The sequence below is a fragment of the Bos grunniens genome, chromosome 8 (genome assembly GCF_055505025.1).
Source record: "Bos grunniens cultivar Pamir isolate PY7600 chromosome 8, Bosgru_T2T1.0, whole genome shotgun sequence".
NCBI classification, from domain to species: domain Eukaryota; kingdom Metazoa; phylum Chordata; class Mammalia; order Artiodactyla; family Bovidae; genus Bos; species Bos grunniens.
In genome coordinates, this window is record NC_141172.1 from 46,994,672 (window position 1) to 47,020,625 (window position 25,954).

The following is a 25,954-nucleotide window of genomic DNA, read 5'->3' on the forward strand; positions in this document are numbered from 1 at the left end:
CTTGTAATACTAGAAAGGATAGTCAGAGAGAAATTTACCGCCTCACCGCCCCCCGCCCCTCACCCCCACCCCCCAGCCATTTGCATCAAAACAAGCAGTTCCATTTTAAGGTTCAAAATGTCTTCTATGAGTGTATCTTCCGCACTTCTATTTCCAAAAATCAGGATTTAAAGACGTAGGTAAATTGAGTGTTCCATACACACCAGTGGTAATTGTATTGGCAGTGGCCTTGCCAGTTTCAGAGGAAGCCATTCCGTTTTTAGGAGAAAAATTAAAGATAGAGATGGGATATTTTTGAGCTTTTCCTCAACTACCGGTTTGGTTAGCAAAAGTACACATATTTGTGACTTGTCAGCTTGAAGATGCTATTCCTGACTAAAGATGCTTCCCAGTCAGTGACACTTTTGAATCATGACTCTTACATTTGGGGATAACTAAATCCTATTTTCTTATGGTGCTTAAAAATCTATATTCTGTGTATATTCAGGGAGCTTGCTGTTGTGTTTCCAAGGTGATGAGACTCTCAGAGCTCCTCCAATTGGGAAGACTCCAGTAAAGCCCATGGCTAATGAATTGTTGCCTTGGGTACTTGACCCTCAAGTTTCAGGGACCCCTTAGGCTTGGGGCAAGTCCCCAGAAACAAAGGAAGAGAGACTGCTAAACTAAGGAAAGATTAGAGATATTTGCTTAATCACAAGAAGCTGTTCAACAATTAGGTTTCTTTGACGATCTACATTTCCATTTCCAAAATTTGAAATGGTAGGATAGCAGGTGAGAGAATTGGCTAGTGGATTGCCTTTAATCAGTGGTAAGGAGGAAGAAAAGGAAGTAATTTATCTAAAAAATTTACCATTCCTGGGGGTTGTACAGAAGAATAAAAGAGTGTCCTGAACGTGCAATTAGTAGTTGAGTCAGGGAGTCTATTTGTAACTAAGGAGCATACTGAAGTTATAAATTTAGAAAAATGCCATTCCCCCACAAGAAAGAACTAACTAGGAATTGCATACAAACATAAGTTAATCAAGTGGATTAGATTTACAGTATAAAATGCACTAATCGGTGAATTGGTAACTGTTTATCCGTCTCCTCTAGGTGCAAGTAGTTGATTCCTGATTGTAAAGGGTGGACATGTCACATATATTTTAAGACTTGATTCCCTCATTTTGAAAGTGGGACTGCCTGGTCTTTAGAGTTGCTGGGATAAATATATTATTCATTAAAACATTTTCAAGATTCTTACAGAAAATTGTATCCCCACAAAGTAAATAAATATGCAGAATCATCTTGATCTTTGCATTTTTACTGAGCACCCAATGCTGTTTCCAAACCTTGGGATGAATCAGAAACATCTGGGGTGTTTGTTAAAATGCAATTTCCTGGGCATCATCTTCCAGAGAATCTGAATCTGTAGATCTGGAGTAAGTCCTCAGAAGTGGCGTTCACAAAAGTCCCAGGAGATTTGGGCACGGGTAGTGGATGGGTTGGGAGAAGGCAATGGCACCCCACTCCAGTACTCTTGCCTGGAAAATCCCATGGACAGAGGAGCCTGGTAGGCTCCAGTCCATGGGGTCGTGAAGAGTCAGACACGACTGAGCGACTTCACTTTCACTTTTCACTTTCATGCATTGGAGAAGGATATGGCAACCCACTCCAGTGTTCTTGGCTGGAGAATCCCAGGGCCGGGGGAGCCTGGAGGGCTGCTGTCTATGGGGTCGCACAGAGTCGGACACAACTGAAGCAACTTAGCAGCAGCAGCAGTGGATGGGTTGCATGTTGGGTAACCTCAGTATATAGGTTGCGTGACGGAACTAGTTGTAGGGGGGTCTTGGGTGCTCAGTTCTTCATTTCAAGCCCTGGGCTTGTGTAGCATCTCAGAGGGGACACGATTTCCCCTGTCTTCCTTCTCCCTTCTCCACCTAATCTTTCATTTTATTAACTTCATTTAGGCCCAGAGAATGATAATGACTAGCTACTTTTAATTCATCAATTAAAACTCATTCAAAATTAGGTTAATTTTAAAAAAATTCTCTAGTCAACAATTTAGTATTGGGCATTTTGAATTGAGTTAGTTTTTCTACTTAAGCAGCATGTGGCTTTTTGAAAGAGAAACTCCAGCATGTGTAATTCATTTGCAGATAGGTAATTGTGAGACACTGAGTGCTCACATATTACTAAATTGTTTAATTCTTCCCACTGGGTCAGGTTGACTTTAAAGATAGGTAAAAGATGTCTTGGGTCTTTAAAGCACATTTACCTGAGAGCAAGATCGAGGAAGAAAATTGTTTTGGAGGTAGGGTAGCAGCAGCAAATCCTATGCAGACCAGAGTTCAAGTCGGGTCTCTACCACCTACCTGCTCAAAGCCCATGGGTGAAACATTTAACCTCTCTGAGCCCCAGTTTCTGCATTTGTAGAATGAGATTTACTTCTGCTAAATATTAAATGAGATAATGTATGAAAATGCTTGTCACTTAGTGGATACTCAGCACATACCATGTTCATTTTGTCCTCTTACTTCCCTCTGCACCTAGCAAATCCTTAACCTCTTGCTCACTGTAGCATTTTTGCCTATCTCCACATGATGATATTCATGCAGGTGCACAGGTGGAGAAGGAAGCTTGGCCCAAGGTGAATTGTGTGGGAGGTGGGGGAGGTCACTGGACCTCTGCTTGCAGCGTCACTGCTCATGCCAGTGACCCTCTGGGAAGAACAATTTAAAGAGCATTTGCTGCCAGGTTTCCTAGTACATTACTTCCAGTATCTCTTTTATTCTTCAATGTAATTATTTCCTCTTAAAGTTGGGAAAGTTGAGACTTGAGAAATCATGCATCCAGAGATGGGTTTTGAATTAACATAACCAAAGCCCGTATTCTCTTTACTAGAGTAGCCCACCTCTTTGAGGCACAGTCACTGACCTCAAAGAACATGCACTGTTGGCAAGAAAGCTTAGACTTGTACTTATTGTAAAAGTGGACTGCTTCCTGAGTGAAACAATGGGCTCACTGCTAGAAATACACTGATGAATGAAATATGCAAACTCGACCCTGCCCTTGTATGACTGATCATTTAGTAATTAACAGAATCTGCTATGACCTTCAGAACTTGAGCTAATCTTTAGGTGGGGTAATCTAAGATCATGGCATCTGGTCCCATCACTTCATGGCAAATAGATGGGGAAACAGTGGAAACAGTGGCTCACTTTATTTTTGGGGGCTCCAAAATCACTGCAGATGGTGATTGCAGCCATGAAATTAAAAGATGCTTACTCCTTGGAAGGAAAGTTATGACCAACTTAGCATATTAAAAAGCAGAGATATTACTTTGTCCACAAATGTCTATCTACTCAAGGCTATGGTTTTTCCAGTGGTCATGTATGGATGTGAGAGTTTGACTGTGAAGAAATCTGAGCACCAAAGAAATGATGCTTTTGAACTGTGGTGTTGGAGAAGACTCTTGAGAGTCCCTTGGACTGCAAGGAGATCCAACCAGTCCATCCTAAAGGAGATAAGTCCTGGGTGTTCATTGGAAGGACTGATGCTGAAGCTGAAACTCCAAAATGTTGGCCACCTGATGTGAGGAGCTGACTCATTTGAAAAGACCTTGATGCTAGGAAAGACTGAGGGCAGGAGGAGAAGTGGACGACAGAGGATGAGGTGGTTGGATGGCATCACCAACTCAATGGGCATGGGTTTGGGTGGGCTCTGGGAGTTGGTGATGGACAGGGAGGCCTGGTGTGCTGTGGTTCATAGGGTTGCAAAGAGTTGAACACGACTGAGCAACTGAACTGAACTGAAGGTGGGAAGAAGGCTTTGCTGTGTGTGGAGTGACATTTCAGTGATGTTCTGAAGGATAAGTAGATTTGAATAGGTAGGGAAGGCAAAATTGGAGATAAGGAAGAGCCTTTTAGGTAGAGGGACAGCCTGTGCAAAGGCTATTGGGTAGGAAGGAATGAAAGCGTAAAGGTGGTTAGAATCAAAAGTTCTAGGAGAAGGATAACCCAAGATAAGACTGGAGAGGTAAACGGGGCAAAATCTTGGACAGCGTAGAAAGTTTGGGGAGGAATTTACCATGGCCAAGTTTTGCATTTTTTAAAGATCATTCTAGCTTTAGGATAAAGACTGCATGGAGAGGAGTTAAGTCCAGGCAAGGAAATTGACAGGATCCTGTTGCAATAGTTTAGGTGAAATGGGATGTGAGTTATAAGAGATGAAATGTAATGTATCAATTAAGAAATGATTTCTCAGTAGTATCTGTATCACTTATTATCTATGTGAATTTGAACAAGTTACTTAACAATTCTATTTCCAAGTCTCCTCATGTATAAAATGATTACTATAATTTGTCTCATAGAGTTGTTAAAAGATTAAATGAATTAATAATTGTAAAGTGTGTAGAATAATGCCTTGCAATGAAGCACATGCCCAGTAAACATAAACAGTTATCAGCAATGGAGATGAAAAGAGGTGGACAGAATTGGTAACTATTTCAGGTCAAATCAACTGAATTTGATAACAGAATTAGGAAGATGTTTGTGAATGTATTAAATTGTATGGTGAGCTACAAATTGGTTGGTGATAGGAAAAACTTGATGAAGAAAGCCTAAATTGAACTGGACATTAAAGAACACATAGGACTTGAACATTCAGAAAAGAGTTAAATAGCCGTGGTTAAGGGAATGAGTCAATGTTCTTTAATTTCCAAAACTACTCAGAGGAGCAAGAGTTGTATTTCACCTGAAACTGCATCATCTTGCTTTGTTAGGAGTTCTCATAGTCTGAATCACAAATCTTAGTAGTTGTGTATCATCTTTTCCTTTTGCTTAGGCTGGTGAAGATCTTCTGATAAGCTAAAGACTTCAGAATATCTCATGATCTTGAAGAGGGAATTTAGGATAAGCTATTTGTTCTGAGGCTGCCAGATCAGAGCTTCACTTTCATTAGAAATGTGTGTCCATGGCCAAATATCACATTTTCTTCTTGTAAATTCCCATTTTCTGGAAGGCAGATTGCTTTGTTCAAAATGCTTATGGCAGACACTGTTGGTTACCCACTCGGTAGTCATAACCCCTTCTTTCTTATTAACACTTTCTGAATTTGATAACCTGTAATACTTGGCTCATAGATATATCATGGTGTAAGCCATCCACAATAATCATAATTCTGCTTGTTGGATACTTATTTCTGTAACTTCCTGGTAGCTAAGGGTGGTCAGTGGTGGCATTCCAGCATACAGGAAGTCATCTCAGAGGATTCTGGGAAATCTTTTTATCCCTAAAAAATAGACATAGATGTGGAAAGAGAAGTCCTTCCTTTATTAGATGTTTTCACGTGAGGAATGGGGCTGCTGCTGCCACTGCTTGGGTCAATGAGGAAAAAATTAAGAGGTTTCCAGAGGCACCAACCTAGTTCCTCTTTGAACATATAGATGTGAATAACATCACTGAACAGTTAGCTGTCCCTGGAGCTTTCCAAGAAGTCCCTTGACTTCTTCCATGAAATAACAAAATGTCTTCATTGTCTACTTCATTGTCTACTTCTCTGTCAGTTGCAGCTCAAAGCACCTCTAACAATTACACTGCTTTGTCAAAGAATCACATTATTTTTCAAAGAATTGCTAGCTGCTTTGTCCTTTTTTTCATTTCTATCTTCTCCTTATTGGCCAAAAATGTCAGTGTCTCCCCAGGCACCCATATCAGGACTCAGGCCCCCTAACTGGCCCCTGGGATATCTTTGTGTATACCCCTTTCCATTGTCATTGGCCCTGTCCAGGCTTCCATTGTCTTTCCTCAAGTATTATAGGAACCTCCTAACAGTTTTCTCTCCCCCATTCTAATACCTCCTCCTCATTATTGACAGTTTCTTTCTTGAAGGATGGGTAATGTCATGTATCTTCTCTTTGCTGTATCATAGCAACCACCTGTGACTCTCTGGTGCCTCTAAGATCCAAATGCCCCTGGAACACATTTCAGGCATGACATTTGGCCCCAAGCTGCTTTCTTAATACTTCTTCCTGCTCCATCCTTCTTGCTTGCAATTAGGAGTAGGGTTACCATGAGCTCAGAGATTGCTGCTGCTGCTGCTAAGTCACTTCAGTCATGTCCAACTCTGTGTGACCCCATAGATGGCAGCCCTCCAGGCTCCCCCAGCCCTGGGATTCTCCAGGCAAGAACACTGGAGTGGGTTGCCATTTCCTTCTCCAATGCATCAAAGTAAAGTCGCTCAGTCGTGTCCAACTCTTAGTGACCCCATGGACTGCAGCCCCCAGGCTTCTCTGTCCATGGGATTTTCCAGGCAAGAGTACTGGAGTGGGGTGCCATTGCCTTCTCCCAGGGATATCTATGCCAATTTCTCACTGTGTCCCAGCACATCCTATCATTTTACACCTCCACGTTTTTGGTGTGAATCCCTCAGCCTGGAATAGTCCTCCTTTATATAAATCCCTTTTCCACTCTACCTCTATCAAAGTGAAATCTTGTTCTTTCTCCAAGGCCCAGTTCTAATATCCCCTTCTTCCCAAAGGCTTCTTTGACCACCATCCCCCAGTTGAAATAAATTACCTTTTGTTTTTCCATAAAATTTTGCATGTATATTCAAACCAGTGTTTTCCTGGTGGTTAAGTGCATGGCTTCTGGAGTCAGACTATGTGGATTCAAATTTCAGCTCTGCCACTTATTTGGAAAAATTTCCCAACATATTAGAGCCTTGGTACCCTCATTTATAAAATATGGACAACAATAGCACACTGAAGGAGAGGTGAGGCAGATGAGATAGTATGTGTAAAGCATTTGGCACATAGTAATTGCTTAACAAATATTGGGCATTGTTATTATTTTTTCTCACAAAGTGATTATTTACTTTTGCCTTTAATTATACTTAGCTCTATAGAATATTCTCACTCACTGAATTGATTTAAAATTCTTTGACAAATGGGAGGTGAACTGGGGAGAAGGTAACATTTATTAAGTCATAATTTGTGTCAGACACTCTGTCAGACTCTTTATACAACAGTCCCGAGATGAGACATCATCATCATCTTTGTCATCCCTATCCTACAAATAAGGAAACGGAGGTTCAGAGAGTTAGCTGGTTTGACTGCAGTCACGGCAAGTGAGTGGCAAGGCCAAGATTGACACCCAAGCCTGTCTGATTTCTAACATACTTTCCAGGGGTTCTGGCTGCCTCCTCTCATGAAGAGTGCTGGCACTCCATTATCTTTAAGGCTCCTCAACATTGTCTTACTGTTTGTAACACAATGTAGGCGATCAGAAAAGTGTTTTGAAGGGGATACGTAGTGATGTGATGTAGTGGATTATCGTGTGTGGTAATTTAGAAAAAGACATTTCTGATTCCAGAGAGATTTTTAAATAAAGCACAACTTGATTTACTCTTTGAGGCCTTAAAGCGGTGCTGCTGAATGTGACTGAAATTTGCTGTCCTTCCAGTTGCATAAAGTTGTCTGTTAATTCCTGGAATGTCTTGGCAGTCTGGTTGATTCATTGCTGTGAGGCAGCATAGGTATTGGTGTATCTTACACATGGCTGACTGCTTGTGAGGTTCTGACGGGTACAGAGGTGGTGGACAGGATGTCCTGCAGGCCTATGGTATGCCCATTCACTTAATGGGCATTGATCTGACTTTGTTCAGTTGCTCAGTCGTGTCTGACTCTGCAACCCCATGGACTGCAGCACGCCAGTCTTCCCTGTCCTTCACCATTTCCCAGAGCTTGCTCAAACTCATGCCCATTGAGTCGGTGGTGCTATCCAACCATCTCATCCTCTGTTGTCCTCTTCTCCTCTTGTCTTCAGTCTTTCCCAGCATCAGGGTCTTTTCCAGTGAGTCAGTTCTTCGCAACAGGTGGCCAAAGTGTTGGAGCTTCAGCTTCAGCACCAGTCCTTCCAGTGAATATTCAGGGTTGATTTCCTTTAGGATTGACTGGTTTAATCTCCTTGCTGTCCAAGGGACTCTCAGGAGTCTTTTCCAACACCACAGTTCAAAGGCATCAGTTCTTTGGCACTTAGCCTTTTTTATTGTCCAGCTGTCACATCTGTATATGACTACTGGAAAAACCATAGCTTTGACTATACAGACCTTTGTTGGCAAAGTAATGTCTCTGCTTTTTAATATGCTGTCTAAGTTGTCATAGCTTTTCTTCCAAGAAGCAAGAGTCTTAATTTCCTGGCTGCAGCGATTTTGGAGCCCAAGAAAATAAAATCTGTCACTGTTCTTATTGTTGATCTGACTATTTAGTATGGATAAAGGTCAGGGTGGACTTCCCTCACTTGCAGGAAGAAAAATCTAATTGGTCATGTGTTTACAATCCCCTTTCTGTAGAAAGGAATTAAGGCAGTTCCAGGGCATGACTTCCTTGATGGCTCAGATGGTAAAGCATCTGTCTACAATGCAGGAGACCCGGAGTGGATCCCTAGGTCAGGAAGATCCTCTGGAGAAGGAAATGGCAATCCACTCCAGTACTATTGCCTGGAAAATTCCATGGACAGAGGAGCCTGGTAGGCTACAGTCCATGGGGTCACAAAGAGGACACGACTGAGCGACTTCACTTACTTATTTACTTAGAAGAGGGTGTAGGCAAGTGGTGATACTTTTATACATGTAAGAGAGAAGAAAAAGTTAGTTGTTGACATAAAACAGAACTATAAATTAAGGTGCATTGTGAAACGACTTACATTCTTACTGGTTTCTAACTGTCTTAGGCACCAGCTGTTGAAAGGATATGTTGCCTAATTGGCAATTGCTGAAAGCAGTTGCACAAGGGAAACACAGCTATTCTTTTTTTTAAAAAACTTTTTATTTTGTATTGGGATATAGATGATTCACAATGTTATGATAGTTTCAGGTGAATAGAGAAGGGACTCAGCCATACATGTACATGTTTCCATTCTTCCCCAAACTCCTCTCCCATCCAGGTTGCCACATAGAAACACATCAATTCTTAATCACAGTTTCAGTTTTAGTGCTTGTGATTTCTCTGTTCATATTTTCTGTTTCTTCCTGGTTCAGTCTTGGGTGACTGTACCTTTCTAAGAATTTGTCCGTTTCTTCTGGGTTGTCCATTTTATTGACATACAGTTGTTCATAGTAGTCTCTTATGATTCTTGGTATGCCTATGGAGTCAGTTGTAAATTTCTTTTTTTTTCATTTCTAATTCTCACTGCTGATTTGATTCTTCTCCCTTTTTTTTTTCTTGCTAAATCTGACGAAAGGTTTCTCAATCTTTTTATCTTTTCAAAGAACCAGCTTTTAGTTTCATTGGTCTTTGCAATTGTTTTGTCTCTATTTCATTTATTTCTGCTCTGATCTTTATGATTTCCTTCCCTCTACTAATTTTAGCTTTTGTTTGTTGTTCTTTCTCTAGTTGTTTTAGGGGTAAGGTTAGGTTGTTTATTTGAGACTTTTCTTGTTTCATGAGGTAAGATTGTATTGCTATGAACTTCATTCTTAGAACTGCTTTTGCTGCATCCAATAAGTTTTGGATCTTGATGCTTTCATTTGTTACTAGGTGTTTCTTTTTTTCTTTTTCCTTCTTTGATTTCTTCAGTGATCCAATGGTTGTTTACCAGCATATTGTTTAGCCACCACATGTTTGTGAGAAACACACCTATTCTTGATGCTGGTTCAGATGGGAATTTCTCCTAGGTGGACATTGTGTCTTATAATTAAAGTCTTAACAACTTTCCTGTGCAAGGTAGCATTTTGTAGAATTGCCTCTCTTGAGCTGCAGATGTGACAGGAAGAAGAGGGTTCATAAAACCGTTCTGTAGGGCTAAAGCTGTGGGGAAGGGGCTGTGGGAGGTGTTCCAGGTACCTAGGTCTTGGCTGATCTGAAATTGTCCTAGAGATAGGCTTCAGGCTGTCAGAGGGATGGGCAGGACCACAAGTCTCCCAGGCACTCCTCTTAAAGGTGGTCCTTTTTATGGAGTTATGATGAACACCAAGAGGGAGGAACCTAGTATTAATAGTTATTGGCATAAGCCTGGAGTGAAGCTGGTTTTCTGTGGCCAGTAAAATGTAGAACCACCTGCCTTTACTGATAATCCAGTTTTGTGGATGTTGAGGAGGCTAAAAGAGTCTGTTCAATAATTTTATTTTTTTTCTTTTAATTTTATTTTATTTTTAAACTTTACAAATTGTATTAGTTTTGCCAAATATCAAAATGAATCTGCCACAGGTATACATGTGTTCCCCATCCTGAACCCTCCTCCCTCCTCCCTCCCCATACCATCCCTCTGGGTCATCCCAGTGCACCAGCCCCAAGCATCCAGTATTGTGCATCGAACCTGGACTGGTAACTCGTTTCATACATGATATTATACATGTTTCAATGCCATTCTCCCAAATCTTCTTACCCTCTCCCTCTGCAACAGAGTCCATAAGACTGTTCTATACATCAGTGTCTCTTTTGCTGTCTCGTACACAGGGTTATTGTTAGCATCTTTCTAAATTCCATATATATGCGTTAGTATACTGTATTGGTGTTTTTCTTTCTGGCTTACTTCACTCTGTATAATAGGCTCCAGTTTCATCTACCTCATTAGAACTGATGGAGTATTACTCAGCCATTAAAAAGAATACATTTGTTCAATAATTTTAAATTCATTTTTATTGGTGAGAAATACTCTTCCTAGAAGGCATGCCAGTTTTTAGCCTGCTTATCTTCCATTTCACTTGGGTGCAAGCTCATTGTCTAAGGCTCGCCTCAAGTACCATCTCCAAAATCTTTTTACTACTTCCCTATCCTCAAAGTGTTCTCTCTGTGTATAACCATCTCTTTTTAAAAAGTTAATTTTTTATTGAGGTATATTTGCTTTAAAATGTTGTGTTGTTTTCTTCTATACAGCAAAGTAAATCAGCTATATGTTTGCATATATCCCCTCTTTTTTTGAATTTTCTTCCCATTTAGGTCACCACAGAGCTTTGAGTAGAGTTCTCTAGGCTATACAGTATGTTCTCATTAGTTATCTATTTTGCAAATAGTATCAATAGTGTATAAGTATCATCTCAATCTCCCAGTTAATCCCACTCCTTTTCCCCCTAGTTATCCATACATTTGCTTTCTATGTCTGTGTCTCTATTTCTGCTTTTCAAATAAGGTCATCTATACCATTGTTCTAGGTACCACATATACGTATTAATATACAATATTTGCTTTTCTCTTTCTGACATAGTTCACTCTTTCTGACAGTCTCTAGGTCCAACCACATCTTTAAATGACAAGTTTCACTCCTTATAATGTCTGAGTAATATTCCATTGGGTATATGTACCACATCTTCTTTATCTACTCCTCTGATGATGGGCATTCAGGTTGTTCCATGTCCTGGCTACTGTTAATAGTGCCGCAGTGAATGTTGATGTGCATGTATCTTTTCAAGTTATGGTTTTCTCTGGGTATATGCCCATGAGTGGGATTGCTGGGTCATGATAGTTCTTTTTTAGTTTTCTAGGGAACTGCCATACTGTTCTCCATAGTGGCTATATAAATTTACATTCCGACCAGTAGTATAAGAGGGTTCCCTTTTCTCCACACCTTCTCCAGCATTTATTGTTAGTGGATTTTTTGCTGATGGCCATTCTAACTGGTGTGAGTGATACCTCATTGTAGTTTTGATTTGTGTTTCTCTTAATAATCAGTGATGTTTGTGCATCTTAAATAGTCATTTGTCCAAAGAAGACATACAGGTGGCCAGCAAACTTATGAAAAGATGCACAACATCACTAATTATTAATCGTCTCTTTTATTGACTTTTCTTCTTACACAGTATGTATCTACACTTGCTGACCATGTACCTTATTTGTGTATATTTTCACTCAAATTGGTTTTAAGTCTAGTCACATGGTGAAAGAAAGTAGAAGAAACCTACTACTTATCAAGCACAGGATTTTGCAAATAATTTAGGTGCTTAATAGATATTTAATAAATCAGTGGATTCTCTGAAGCATTATAAAAAACTATTGTACAAATTGTTTCAATCTTTATTGAGAATATTTCTAAACTATATTTGTGTGTACTTTAGAAAGTACAATATTGCATATAATTTAATCTCGTCTGTAGTGACTTTTGTTACACAAAATGTAAATATTCAGAAGTTAATTCTGTTGATTAAATTTATTCCAGTTTGAGAATGATATAACTTTTAAGAGGTTTTTCTTTTTTATCAAAACACAGGAATTGGAGATTACTCCTTTTTGTACTCTAGTACTTACAAATATTTTTACACATTTAATCATTCATTCTACAATATTGAATACCTATTATATGCTGTGAAAAGAAGGGAGGTGAAAAGCAAAGGGGAAAAGGAAAGATATATCTATTTGAATGCAGAGTTCCAAAGAATAGCAAGGAGAGATAAGAAAGCCTTCCTCAGAGATCAGTGCAAAAAAATAGAGGAAAACAATAGAATGGGAAAGCCTAGAGATCTCTTCAAGAAAATTAGAGACACCAAGGGAACATTTCATGCAAAGATGGGCTCAATAAAGGACAGAAATGGTATGGACCTAACAGAAGCAGAAGGTATTAAGAAGAGGTGGCAAGAATACACAGAACTATACAAAAAAGATCTTCATGACCCAGATAATCATGATAGTGTGATCACTCACCTAGAGCTAGACATCCTGGAATGTGAAGTCAAGTGGGCCTTAGTAAGCATCACACGAACAAAGCTAGTGGAGGTGATGGAATTTCAGTTGAGCTATTTTAAATCCTAAAAGATGATGCTGTGAAAGTGCTGCACTCAATATGCCAGCAAATTTGGAAAACTCAGCAGTGGCCAGAGGACTGGAAAAGGTCAGTTTTCATTCTAATCCCAAAGAAAGGCAATGCCAAAGAATGCTCAAACTACCACACAATTGCACTTATCTTACATGCTAGTAAAGTAATGCTCAAAATTCTCCAAGCCAGGCTTCAGCAATACATGAACCATGAACCTCCTGATGTTCAAGCTGGTTTTAGAAAAGGCAGAGGAACCAGAGATCAAATTGCCAACATGCTCTGGATCATGGAAAAAGCAAGAGAGTTCCAGAAAAACCTCTACTTCTGCTTTATTGACTATGCCAAAGCCTTTGATTGTGTGGATCACAATAAACTGTGAAAAATCCTGAAAATGATAGGAATACCAGACCACCTGACCTACCTCTTGAGAAACCTGTATGTAGGTCAGGAAGCAACAGTTAGAACTGGACATGGAACAACAGACTGGTTCCAAATAGGAAAAGGAGTACCTCAAGGCTGTATATTGTCATCCTGTTTTTTTAACTTATATGCAGAGTACATCATGAGAAATGCTGAGCTAGAGGAAGCACAAGCTGGAATCAAGATTGCTGGGAGAAATATCAATAACCTCAGATATGCAGATGACACCACCCTTATGGCAGAAAGTGAAGAGGAACTAAAAAACCTCTTGATGAAAGTGAAAGAGGAGAGTGAAAAAGTTGTCTTAAAGCTCAACATTCAGAAAACTAAGATCATGGCATCCAGTCCCATCACTTCATGGCAAATAGATGAGGAATCCGTGGAAACAGTGGCTAACTTTATTTTTCTGGGCTCCAAAATCACTGCAGATGGTGATTGCAGCCATGAAATATAAGACGCTTACTCCTTGGAAGGAAAGTTATGACCAACCTAGATAGCATATTCAAAAGCGAGACATTACTTTGTCCACAAAGGTCCATCTAGTCAAGGCTATGGTTTTTCCAGTAGTCGTGTATGGATGTAAGAGTTGGACTATAAAGAAAGCTGAGCACCAAAGAATTGATGCTTTTGAACTGTGGTATTGGAGAGGACTCTTGAGAGTCCCTTGGACTGCAAGGAGATCCAACAAGTCCATCCTAAAGGAGATCAGCCCTGGGTGTTCATTGGAAGGACTGATGCTAAAGCTGAAACTCCAGTACTTTGGCCACCTGATGCGAAGAGCTGACTCATTGGAAAAGACCCTGATGTTGGGAAAGATTGAAGGCGTGGGGAGAAGGGGACAACAGAGGATGAGATGGTTGGATGGCATCACCGACTCAATGGACATAGTTTTTGGTGGACTCCGGGAGTTGGTGATGGACAGGGAGGCCTCTCATGCTGCGGTTCATGGAGTCTCAAAGAGTCGGACAGGACTGAGCGACTGAACTGAACTGAATTGAATTATATGCTATGTGTTTAATATACTTAAAAACTGGATCCTATGGCCAGTGATGAAGTCACAAACAACACATTCCAACCACAGTTCACATTTTATTTCAGGATTTACCAGTTAAGATCAAGTTCTCCGTGTTGGCAAGGCAGAGAAACTGTTAGTGACGTGCTGAGTGGGATACAGCTAGGAATGAATGAAGCTGGGATTTGAATCTAGATCTGTTTCCTCTCTGCTTCTGCTAAGTCTCTTCAGTCGTATCCAACTCTGTGCGACCCCATAGACGGCAGCCCACCAGTCTCCCCTGTCCCTGGGATTCTCCAGGCAAGAACACTGGAGTGGGTTGCCATTTCCTTCTCCAATGCATGATAGTGAAAGTGAAAGTGAAGTCGCTCAGTCGTGTCCGACTCTTCGAAACCCCATGGACTGCAGCCTACCAGGCTCCTCCATCCATTGGATTTTCCAGGCAAGAGTACTGGAGTGGAGTGCCATCGCCATCTCCCGTTTCCTCTCTAGTATTTATTATTTCTCTGGATTTGATTTTAAGTACCCTGGTTATCATTTCAGCCATTTGAGTACTTAACTCTCTCAGCTAGCCTCCTTCCTTTCTGGGCTTTGAACTCTAGAGAGCAAAACCATGACTCATTTGGTAACCAAGTCCAGGATCTCCTGCTGTGCTCCTGTTATTCTCCTCCTGATTATCTTTCCACTGAAAGTGTGCCACCTCTTTCTTGATCTTTTCCTTTATTCTTGTTTGCTCTGTTCTTGTCAGTAAAACATTCTTCAATTCTCAGTACCCATAAAATCAAAATCTGAAAGTACTCCCAATCCACAGCCTTTCCACAACCAGAACTTCCCCAAACAATGCAAAACTCGTGCTTCTTAATCTAAGGAAGGAGATACTTGTGTTTTTCAAGAGTTGATGTTTTTTAATAGGCCAACAGAGATGGATTCAAAATGAACCTCAGATTCTTTTTATAATAATTTTCTTTAACTAGTTCATCTATTAACCCCTCACCTTTTCCACAATTGTTTCAATGTCCATATATGCATTTTTCATCAGATCTCAAAAGAGTCAGTGACTTCTGAATGTCAAAAAAACCTCTAGATTCTCTAATGTTGCACCTCAAAGAGGATCATTTCACCTTTTCAGCATCTCTGTCTAGGCTTTATTTAAATGCTGTCAATGATTAATATACCTACCCATTTGGGTGCAAATAATGTTACTTTTCTACTCATTTCTCAAATTTTAAGGGAACTTTAAAATGAGCCCTAGCAACATAATCATTGGAATCATGATATCAGTAACTTGGAGCCTTTTTCTTTCCGTAACTCTGCAAGGATTCTTGGAGACTTTTATGATCCAAGCATTCATTCCCTCCCAGATATTGATTTGGTGTTTATTATAATTTCCCAAGTGCTGCTCTTGTTCAGGGTCTATAGCTGTGAGTAAGACAAAGCTGCTGCCCTTTTGGAACTTTACTACAGTTTTGAAAAGCGATGTTCCAGACAAAATATTTGCATTTTATTTATTTTTTTAAATTTAAATTTATTTATTTTAATTGGAGGTTAATTACTGTACAATATTGTATTGGTTTTGCCATACACCAACATGAATCCACCACGGGTGTACACGTGTTCCCCATCCTGAAACCCCCTCCCACCTACCTCCCTGTACCATCCCTCTGGGTCATCCCAGTGCACCAGCCCCAAGCATCCTATATCCTGCATCGAACCTGGACTGGCGATTCATTTCTTATATGATATTATACATGTTTCAATGCCATTCTCCCAAATCATACCACCTTCTCCCTCTCCCACAGAGTCCAAAAGACCGTTCTATACATCTGTGTCTCTTTTGCTGTCTCGCATACAGGGTTATTGTTACCATGTCTCTAAATTCCATATATATGCGTTAGTATACTGTATTGGTGTTTTTCTTTCTGGCTTACTTCACTCTGTATAATAGGCTCCACCTCATTAGAACTGATTCAAATGTATTCTTTTTAATGGCTGAGTAATACTCCATTGTGTATATGTACCACAGCTTTCTTATCCATTCATTTGCTGATGGACATCTAGGTTGCTTCCATGTCCTGGCTATTATAAACAGTGCTGTGATGAACACTGGGGTACATGTGTCTCTTTCAGTTCTGGTTTCCTCAGTGTGTATGCCCAGCAGTGGGATTGCTGGATCATAAGGCAGTTCTATTTCCAGTTTTTTAAGGAATCTCCACACTGTTCTCCATAGTGGCTGTACTAGTTTGCATTCCCACCAACAGTGTAAGAGGGTTCCGTTTTCTCCACACCCTCTCCAGCATTTATTGCTTGTACACTTTTGGATAGCAGCCACTCTGATTGGCGTGAAATGGTACCTCATAGTGGTTTTGATTTGCATTTCTCTGATAATGAGTGATGTTGAGCATCTTTTCATGTTTGCTAGCCATCTGTATGTCTTCTTTGGAGAAATGTCTATTTAGTTCTTTGGCCCATTTTTTGATTGGGTTGTTTATTTTTCTGGAATTGAGCTGCAGGAGTTGCTTGTATATTTTTGAGATTAGTTGTTTGTCAGTTGCTTCATTTGCTATTATTTTCTCCCATTCTGAAGGCTGTCTTTTCACCTTGCTTGTAGTTTCCTTTGTTGTGCAGAAGCTTTTAATTTTAATTAGGTCCCATTTGTTTATTTTTGCTTTTATTTCCAATATTCTGGGAGGTGGGTCATAGAGGATCCTGCTGTGATGTATGTCAGAGAGTGTTTTGCCTATGTTCTCCTCTAGGAGTTTTATAGTTTCTGGTCTTATGTTTAGATCTTTAATCCATTTTGAGTTTATTTTTGTGTATAGTGTTAGAAAGTGTTCTAGTTTCATTCTTTTACAAGTGGTTGACCAGTTTTCCCAGCACCACTTGTTAAAGAGATTGTCTTTAATCCATTGTATATTCTTGCCTCCTTTGTCAAAGATAAGGTGTCCATAGGTGCGTGGATTTATCTCTGGGCTTTCTCTTTTGTTCCATTGATCTATATTTCTGTCTTTGTGCCAGTACCATACTGTCTTGATGACTGTGGCTTTGTAGTAGAGCCTGAAGTCAGGTGGGTTGATTCCTCCAGTTCCAGTCTTCTTTCTCAAGATTGCTTTGGCTATTTGAGGTTTTTGTATTTCCATACAAATTGTGAAATTATTTGTTCTAGCTCTGTGAAAAATACCATTGGTAGCTTGATAGGGAGAAATATACAATGTTCATGGATCGGAAGAATCAATATAGTGAAAACGAGTATACTACCGAAAGCAGACATCTCATTTTAAATGAGCATAGCCCCTTGTCTCTATATCCATGGTGGCCATGGCTTCCCTTTGTAACCACATGATGCTGTATTTGGCTTCTGATCCCAGGCATCTGTCTGCTGTTATTGTTCTGTCCAGGTTGGACAGGAAACAGGAAACAGGAAAGCTGAGCTTTCCCTAAGGTCGGCTCAGTGGAAACGCCACACCGCTGAGCTCTGTTTGTTCTAGAACAACTCATGCAGATTGCTGTGGTCACACTGGCCTTCATATTTAGGTTCCCCTCTAGAGAGGAGAACAATATATCATTCTTTTCTGGTGTATCCCAGGCACTAAGAAAATATAAGGTAAATTTTCACCTTTACAATACTAACTTTAAAAAAAAATTAATTTATTTTAATTGGAGGCTAATTACTTTATAATATTGTGGTTTTTGTGATACTTTTAAAATGAGTTCCATGATATATTTAAATTATGATTTAAAAAGTTTAATCCATAAAAGGTAAGTAGCACATTTCTTATATTAAGCAGTTGTGCATTAAAATATGGCCACCAAATGTGAAGAGTCACCTCACTGGAAAAGACCCTGATGCTGGGAAAGATTGAAAGCAAAAGGAGAAAGGGGTGACAGAGGATCAGATGGATGGATGGCATCATTGACTCAATGGACATGAGTTTGAGCAAACTCCAGGGGACAGTGAAGAACAGAGAAGCTTGGACTGCTGCAGTTCATGAGGTCACAAGGAGTTGGACATGACTTAATGACTGAAAAACAACAACATGAATAAAAAGGAAATAAACTTGGTAAGTCATCTTCTTAAATTGCATTGGGCTTCTAGCCCATGACGCTGGGTTATAAACTTGTAGACAGGAGGTACACTGATGGTGTTAATGCTCGTATTAGAAAGTAACAAGTGAAAGTGTTAGTTGCTTAGTCGTGTCTGACTCTTTGCGACCCCATGGACTGTAACCTGCCAGGCTCGTCTGCCCATGGAATTCTCCAGGCAAGAATATTGGAGTGAGTAGCCATTCCCTTCTCCAGGGGATATTCCTGACCCAGGGATAGAAACCGAGTCTCCTGCATTGCATGTGGATTCTTTATGGTCTGACCCACTGGGGAAGCCCCACTATAATAATACTGGACATTTATTAGACACTTATTGTATTCTAGGTTCTGTGCTCAGTGTTTTACAAAGCGTAATTCTCTTGACTACTTTATGAGATGAAACCGTTACTGTTCCTGGTTAGGTTCTTTCCTTACCTGGTTTTTATTCTCATCAATAAAGAGAAATTTCTTTGTTTAGCAACAAACAGAAACTTTATTCATTGGCCAAAGAATGGAAAAGGAGGAACTCATGCTCTAAAAGCACCTCTTCCCATTACAGGCAAGAAGAGCTTTCTAGAGCAAAAGGCCAAAGAGGTTATGGGGTACAGGGACCTTTTATCATCCTACCTGGTGGAAATAGGTGGCAATTTTTCAGAAAGCAGCTCATGCCTCTTTTTAGCCCTCGTGTGGTCCTTCAGTGTCTGGTCAGAAGTGGGTCTAACTAGTATGGTGCAGGCAGGCCGAGATCTTATTACTGTGAGGTGGTAATAAGCTGTAGAGACACCTTTGTCCCAGTTTTTAAATTTAGATAGCTTATGCCATTGCTAACTGATTAATTATTTAATGCCATTAATTTCTTGTCATTAAGCCCTCCTGTTCTAATTACATAAAAACTAGAAGATACAGTCAGTTTTTGGTTTTCTCAAGTTTGCTATGGGGCCTCCTAGGCGGCTCAGTGGTAAAGAATCTGCCTGCAATACAGGAGATGCAGGTTTGGTCCCTGGGTGGGGAAGATTCCCTGAAAAGGAAATGGCAACCTATCTCCTGTATTCTTGCCTGGAAAATCCCATGGACAGAGGAGCCTGGTGGGCTCCAGTCCATGGGGTTGCGAAGAGTTGGATATGACTTAGCAACTAAAATAACAACAACAAGAAGGGGGTTTTACCAGTAGTGGTGGACTTCTTTGCATGTGTGTGTGATCAGTCATGTCTACCTCTTTGTGACCCCATGGACTATAGTCCATCAGGCTCTTCTGTCAATGGAAGTCTCCAGGCAAGAATACTGGAATGGGTAGCCATTTCCTACTCCAGGGGATCTTTCTTGCCTAAGACAGGTACACTTTTGCTTTACAGAGACAGCTTAGATACAAATTAAGGACCCTTGACTTGTTTCCCTGGGTGACAAAACTTCTTCTTATTTTATTAACAAGGAAGCTGAGACTCAGAGTGTTAATCCTAACTCTGAAATAAACATCTAATTACTGTACATTGTGGAGGAGGACATGGCAACCCACTCTAGTATTCTTGCCTGGAGAATTCCATGGACAGAGAAGTCTGGCAGGCTACAGTCTATGGGGTTGCAGAGAGTCAGACACAACTGAGCTACTAACACAACATATGGTACATTGGATGACTTCGCTGTCTTAAAGCCACTGTGTAACCCTTTGTTTTCAGATAATCAAATGGCAAAATTATAGGAGCCTCCTGTACTTAAATTGTTAATACAAGTTTAATCTCTAAGATTAAAGGTGAAGACAGATTCTTCTCTTCTCATACATTTTTAAAGATTGAACAGTAGGGAGTTCCCTAGCAGTTAGGACTTGACACTTGACTGCCGAGGGCTGGAGGTCTAGTTGGGGAACTAAGATCTCATGTCATGTCGTGTGGCAAAAGAAAAAAGATTGAACAATAACTGTTGATCATCTCCCCCAAAGTTCCCAGGACATTGTTTCCTACCTTCTAAAAAGCCTCACCCTTCTCCTTTATGAAAGCATTATTTCATTGTCTTTATTACACTAACTCATTGACTCTAAAGGATAAATTAAATTTAATTATACTCCTAATTGATCTGTTTTTCAAAATTTTTTGACTGTTGAAGTTGGTGCCTCTGCTTGTGACATGCTGACTTGTTTTTTATGAATTAGTTATTCACTGTTACCTGAGACCATTTCATAATAAGTACACTTCATGTTTTCTTATCATGGTTCTGCTCAGGTTGGCACCACCATGAGACCTGCTTAATTATAGGCACAATGCTTTTTCTCTTTTCAGGCTGTTATTGGGTTTTAAAAAATTATTTTGACAGAATGAGCTTTCCCTAGTAATCTCCACTTGAAAACCCAACTATATTGATCTCAATTTATCAACCAGCTATTGATAACGTGAGTTAAAAAAAAAAAACTTTGAAGGCTAAACAATTATAAGGTAATTCTAATTTAAAGTGAGTCCTTTTAGACGTACATATACTGATAGGTATAGGAATTTTCAGAACCCAAGATTTCCTAGTAGTAAAATTTAAGTGGACTGAAAAAATGTATCAAATAATCATACAGCACCCTCCACTCACCAACACCCTTGTATACATGCACACAAAACACATTTCTGGAAGGCAATCAGACCAGATCAGATTAGATCAGTTGCTCAGTAGTGTCCGACTCTTTGCGACCCCATGAATCGCAGCACGCCAGGCCTCCCTGTCCATCACCAACTCCTGGAGTTCACTGAGACTCACGTCCATCGAGTCAGTGATGCCATCCAGCCATCTCATCCTCTGTATTCCCTTTCTCCTCTTGCTCCCAATCCCTCCCAGCATCAGAGTCTTTTCCAATGAGTCAACTCTTCACATGAGGTGGCCAAAGTACTGGAGTTTCAGCTTTAGCATCATTCTTTCCAAAGAAATCCCAGGGCTGATCTCCTTCAGAATGGACTGGTTATATCTCCTTGCAGTCCAAGGGACTCTCAAGAGTCTTCTCCAACACCACAATTCAAAAGCATCAATTCTTCAGCACTCAGCCTTCTTCATAGTCCAACTCTCACATCCATACATGACCACAGGAAAAACCATAGCCTTAACTAGACGGACCTTTGTTGGTTAAGTAATGTCTCTGCTTTTGAATATGCTATCTAGGTTGGTCATAACTTTCCTTCCAAGGAGTAAGTGTCTTTTAATTTCATGGCTGCAGTCACCATCTGTAGTGATTTTGAAGCCCAGAAAAATAAAGTCTGACACTGTTTCCCCATCTATTTCCCATGAAGTGATGGGACCGGATGCCATGATCTTAGTTTTCTGAATATTGAGCTTTAAGCCAACTTTTTCCCTCTCCACTTTCACTTTCATCAAGTGGCTTTTTAGTTCCTCTTCACTTTCTGCAATAACGGTGGTGTCATCTGCATATCTGAGGTTATTGATATTTCTCCCGGCAATCTTGATTCCAGCTTGTGTTTCTTCCAGTCCAGCGTTTCTCATGATGTATTCTGTATATAAGTTAAATAAACAGGGTGACAATATATAGCCTTGATGTATGCCTTTTCCTATTTGGAACCAGTCTGTTGTTCCATGTCCAGTTCTAAGTGTTGCTTCCTGACCTGCATACAAATTTCTCAAGAGGCAGATCAGGTGGTCTGGTATTCCCATCTCTTTCAGATTTCCCACAGTTTATTGTGATCCACACAGTCAAAGGCTTTGGCATAGTCAATAAAGCAGAAATAGATGCTTTTCTGGAACTCTCTTGCTTTTTCAATGATCCAGCGGATGTTGGCAATTTGATCTCTGGTTCCTCTGCCTTTTCTAAAACCAGCTTGAACATCAGGAAATTCACGGTTCACATATTGCTGAAGCCTGGCTTGGAAAATTTTGAGCATTACTTTATTAGTGTGTGAGATGAGTGCAATTGTGCGGTAGTTTGAGCATTCTTTGGCATTGCCTTTCTTTGGGATTGGAATGAAAACTGACCTTTTCCAGTCCTGTGGCCACTGCTGAGTCTTCCAAATTTGCTGGCATATTGAGTGCAGCACTTTCACAGCATCATCTTTCAGGATTTGAAAGAGCTCAACTGGAATTCCATCACCTCCACTAGCTTTGTTCATAGTGATGCTTTCTAAGGCCCACTTGACATCACATTCCAGGATGTCTGGCTCTAGGTGAGTGATCACACCATCGTGATTATCTTGGTCATGAAGATCTTTTTTGTGCAGTTCTTCTGTGTATTCTTGCCATCTCTTCTTAATATCTTCTGCTTCTTTTAGGTCCATACCATTTCTGTCCTTTATCGAGCCCATCTTTGCATGAAATGTTCCGTTGGTATCTCTGATTTTCTTGAAGAGATCCCTAGTCTTTCCCATTCTGTTGTTTTCCTTTATTTCTTTGCATTGATCACTGAAGAAGGCTTTCTTATCTCTTCTTGCTATTCTTTGGAACTCTGCATTCAGATGTTTATATCTTTCCTTTTCTCCTTTGCTTTTCACTTCTCTTCTTTTCACAGCTATTTGTAAGGCCTCCCGAGACAGCCATTTTGCTTTTTTGCATTTCTTTTCCATGAAGATGGTCTTGATTCCTGTCTCCTGTACAATGTCATGAACCTCTGTCCATAGTTCATCAGGCACTCTATCTATCAAATCTAGGCCTTTAAATCTATTTCTCACTTCCTCTGTATAATCATAAGGGGTTTGATTTAGGTCATACCTGAACAGTCTAGTGGTTTTCCCTACTTTCTTAAATTTAAGTCTGAATTTGACAATAAGGAGTTCATGGTCTGAGCCACAGTCAGCTCCTGGTCTTGTTTTTGCTGACTGTATAGAGCTTCTCCATCTTTGGCTGCAAAGAATATAATCAATCTGATTTCGGCGTTGACCATCTGGTGATGTCCATGTATAGAGTCTTCTCTTGTGTTGTTGGAAGAGGGTGTTTGTTATGACCCGTGCATTTTCTTGGCAAAACTCTGTTAGTCTTTGCCCTGCTTCATTCCATATTCCAAGGCCAAATTTGCCTGTTACTCCAGGTGTTTCTTGACTTCCTACTTTTGCATCCCAGTCCCCTATAATGAAAAGGACATTTTTGGGGGGTGTTAGTTCTAAAAGGTCTTGTAGGTCTTCATAGAACCGTTCAACTTCAGCTTCTTCAGTGTTACAGGTTGGGGCATAGACTTGGATTACTGTGATATTGAATGGTTTGCCTTGGAGATGAACAGAGATCATTCTGTCGTTTTTGAGATTGCATCCAAGTTCTCCATTTCGGACTCTTTTGTTGACCATAATGGCCATTCCATTTCTTCTGAGGGATTCCTGCTCACAGTAGTAGATATAATGGTCATCTGAGTTAAATTCACCCATTCCAGTCCATTTCAGTTCGCTGATTCCTAGAATGTCGACATTCACTCTTGCCATCTCTTGTTTGACCACTTTCAATTTGCCTTGATTCATGGACCTGACATTCTAGGTTCCTATGCAGTATTGCTGGAAGGCAATATTAAAATTAAAAACTGAAATAACATTTACTTTGGTAGAGTAGGAGTAGAGAGTTGGGGATGTGAATGAGAATTTTCATGGTCCACTTTATAACTTTCTGTATTACTAGTTTACTGTGTTTTTTGTTTTACTTTTTATAATTTTCCATAAAATTTACCATTTGAAGTGTACAGGTTAGTGTCATTTATTACATTCACAATGTTGTACAACCATCACCACTGTCTAGTTCTGAAATATGTTCATCACTCTAAAGGGAAACCCATTAACTGTGAAGCAGTCACTCTGTATTCCTCCCACTCTTTGACCCTGACTCTTTGTGACCCCATCTACCAGACTCCTCTGTCCATGGAATTTTCCAGGCAAGAGTCCTAGAGTGGGTTGCCATTTCCTTCTCCCGGGGATCTTTCCAACCCAGGGATCGAATCCAAGTCTCCTGCATTATAGGCAGACGCTTTACCATCTGAGCCATGAGGGAAGCCTAGCAACCCCTAGTTTGCTTTCATTTCTGTAAACTTGCCTATTCTGGATATTTTATATAGATGGACATATATAATATGTGACCTTGTGTGTCGCTATTTTCACTTAGTTTAATGTTTTCAAGGTTCATCCATATTGTGGCATGTGTTAGAACACCATTCCTTTTTATGGCTGATTAACAATCCATTGTATAGGTACAGTATATTATGTTTATTGATTCATTAGTTGATGGACATTTGAATTGTTTCCACCTTTTACCTATTGTCAACAGTGCTACCATGAACATTCATGTGGAAGTTTATATATAAATATATGTATAAATATTCAGTTCAGTTCATTTCAGTCACTCAGTCGTGTTCGACTCTTTGCAACCCCATGAACTGCACCATGCCAGGCCTCCCTGTCCATCACCAACTCCTGGAGTCCACCCAAACCCTTGTCCATTGAGTCGGTGATGCCATCCAGCCATCTCATCCTCTGTCGTCCCCTTCTCCTCCTGCCCCCAATCCCTCCCAGTATCAGAGTCTTTTCCAATGAGTCAACTCTTCACATGAGGTGGCCAAAATATTGGAGTTTCAGCTTCAGCATCAGTCCTTCCAATGAACACCCAGGACTGATCTCCTTTAGAATGGACTGGTTGGATCTCCTTGCAGTCCAAGGGACTCTCAAGAGTTCTCCAACACCACAGTTCAAAGCATCAATTCTTCGGCGCTCAGCTTTCTTTATACTCCAACTCTCACATCCATACATGACCACTGGAAAAACCATAGCCTTGACTAGACAGACCTTTGTGGACAAAGTAATGTCTCTGCTTTTGAATATTCTGTCTAGGTTGGTCATAACTTTCCTTCCAAGGAGTAAGCGTCTTTTAAATTCATGGCTGCAGTCACCATCTACAGTGATTTTGGAGCCCAGAAAAATAAAGTCTGACACTGTTTCCACTGTTTCCCCATCTATTTCCCATGAAGTGATGGGACAAGATGCCATGATCTTAGTTTTCTGAACGTTGACCTTTAAGCCAACTTTTTCACTCTCCTCTTTCACTTTCATCAAGAGGCTCTTTTGTTCTTCTTCACTTTCTGCCATAATGGTGATGTCATCTGCATATCTGAGGTTATCGATATTTTTCCTGGCAATCTTGATTCCAGCTTGTGCTTCTTCTAGCTCAGCATTTCTCATGATGTACTCTGCATATAAGTTAAATAAGCAGGGTAACAATATACAGCCTTGACGTACTCCTTTTCCTATTTGGAACCAGTCTGTTGTTCATGTCCAGTTCTAACTGTTGCTTCCTGACCTGCATATACATACATACATATATACATATATACACACACACACACACACACACATATATATATATATATGTATAATTTATTTATCTGGCTGTGCCAGGTCTTGGTTGTGGCTTGCTGGATCTTCAGTCTTCATTGCAGCTTCAGTCTTCAGGATCATTAGTTGTGACATGTGGGATAATCTTCTTTTTAGTTGCAGCATGAGAACTCTTGTTGTGACATGTGGAATCTAGTTGCCTAACCAGAGATCCAACCGCAGGCCCACTGTATTGGGAGCATGGAGTCTTAGACATTGGACCACCAGAGAAGTCCTGGCTCATGTGCAAGTTTTTAAAACCAGTTTGTTGTGTTTTAAAACCAGTTTATGAGTCCTGGCTCATGTGCCAGTTTTTAAAACCAGTTTATTGTTCAAAGTCATTATCCCTCATTGCTTAATTGTGGGATAAATATAGGCCTGGCCCTGCTGACTAATTGACCCACCCTTCA

The 25,954-nt window shown here is 40.2% G+C and overlaps 1 protein-coding gene across 6 annotated transcripts in view; it reads left to right on the forward strand.

The window, feature by feature from the left end:
• Positions 1-25,954, forward strand: part of GDA (guanine deaminase) — a 249,691-nt gene that overhangs the window by 123,129 nt on the left and 100,608 nt on the right. The window contains exon 1 of one of the 6 annotated variants that reach the window (XM_086415516.1): positions 17,634-17,755. The exons of 4 other annotated variants lie outside the window; for them this stretch is intronic. In XM_086415516.1, coding sequence (XP_086271642.1) covers positions 17,648-17,755 — 108 coding nt within the window. In that variant the 5' untranslated portion in view covers positions 17,634-17,647. Of the gene's footprint in view, positions 1-17,633; positions 17,756-18,086; positions 18,213-25,954 lie in introns of those variants that run through there. One more of the 6 variants, XM_086415518.1, reaches the window with a different exon arrangement.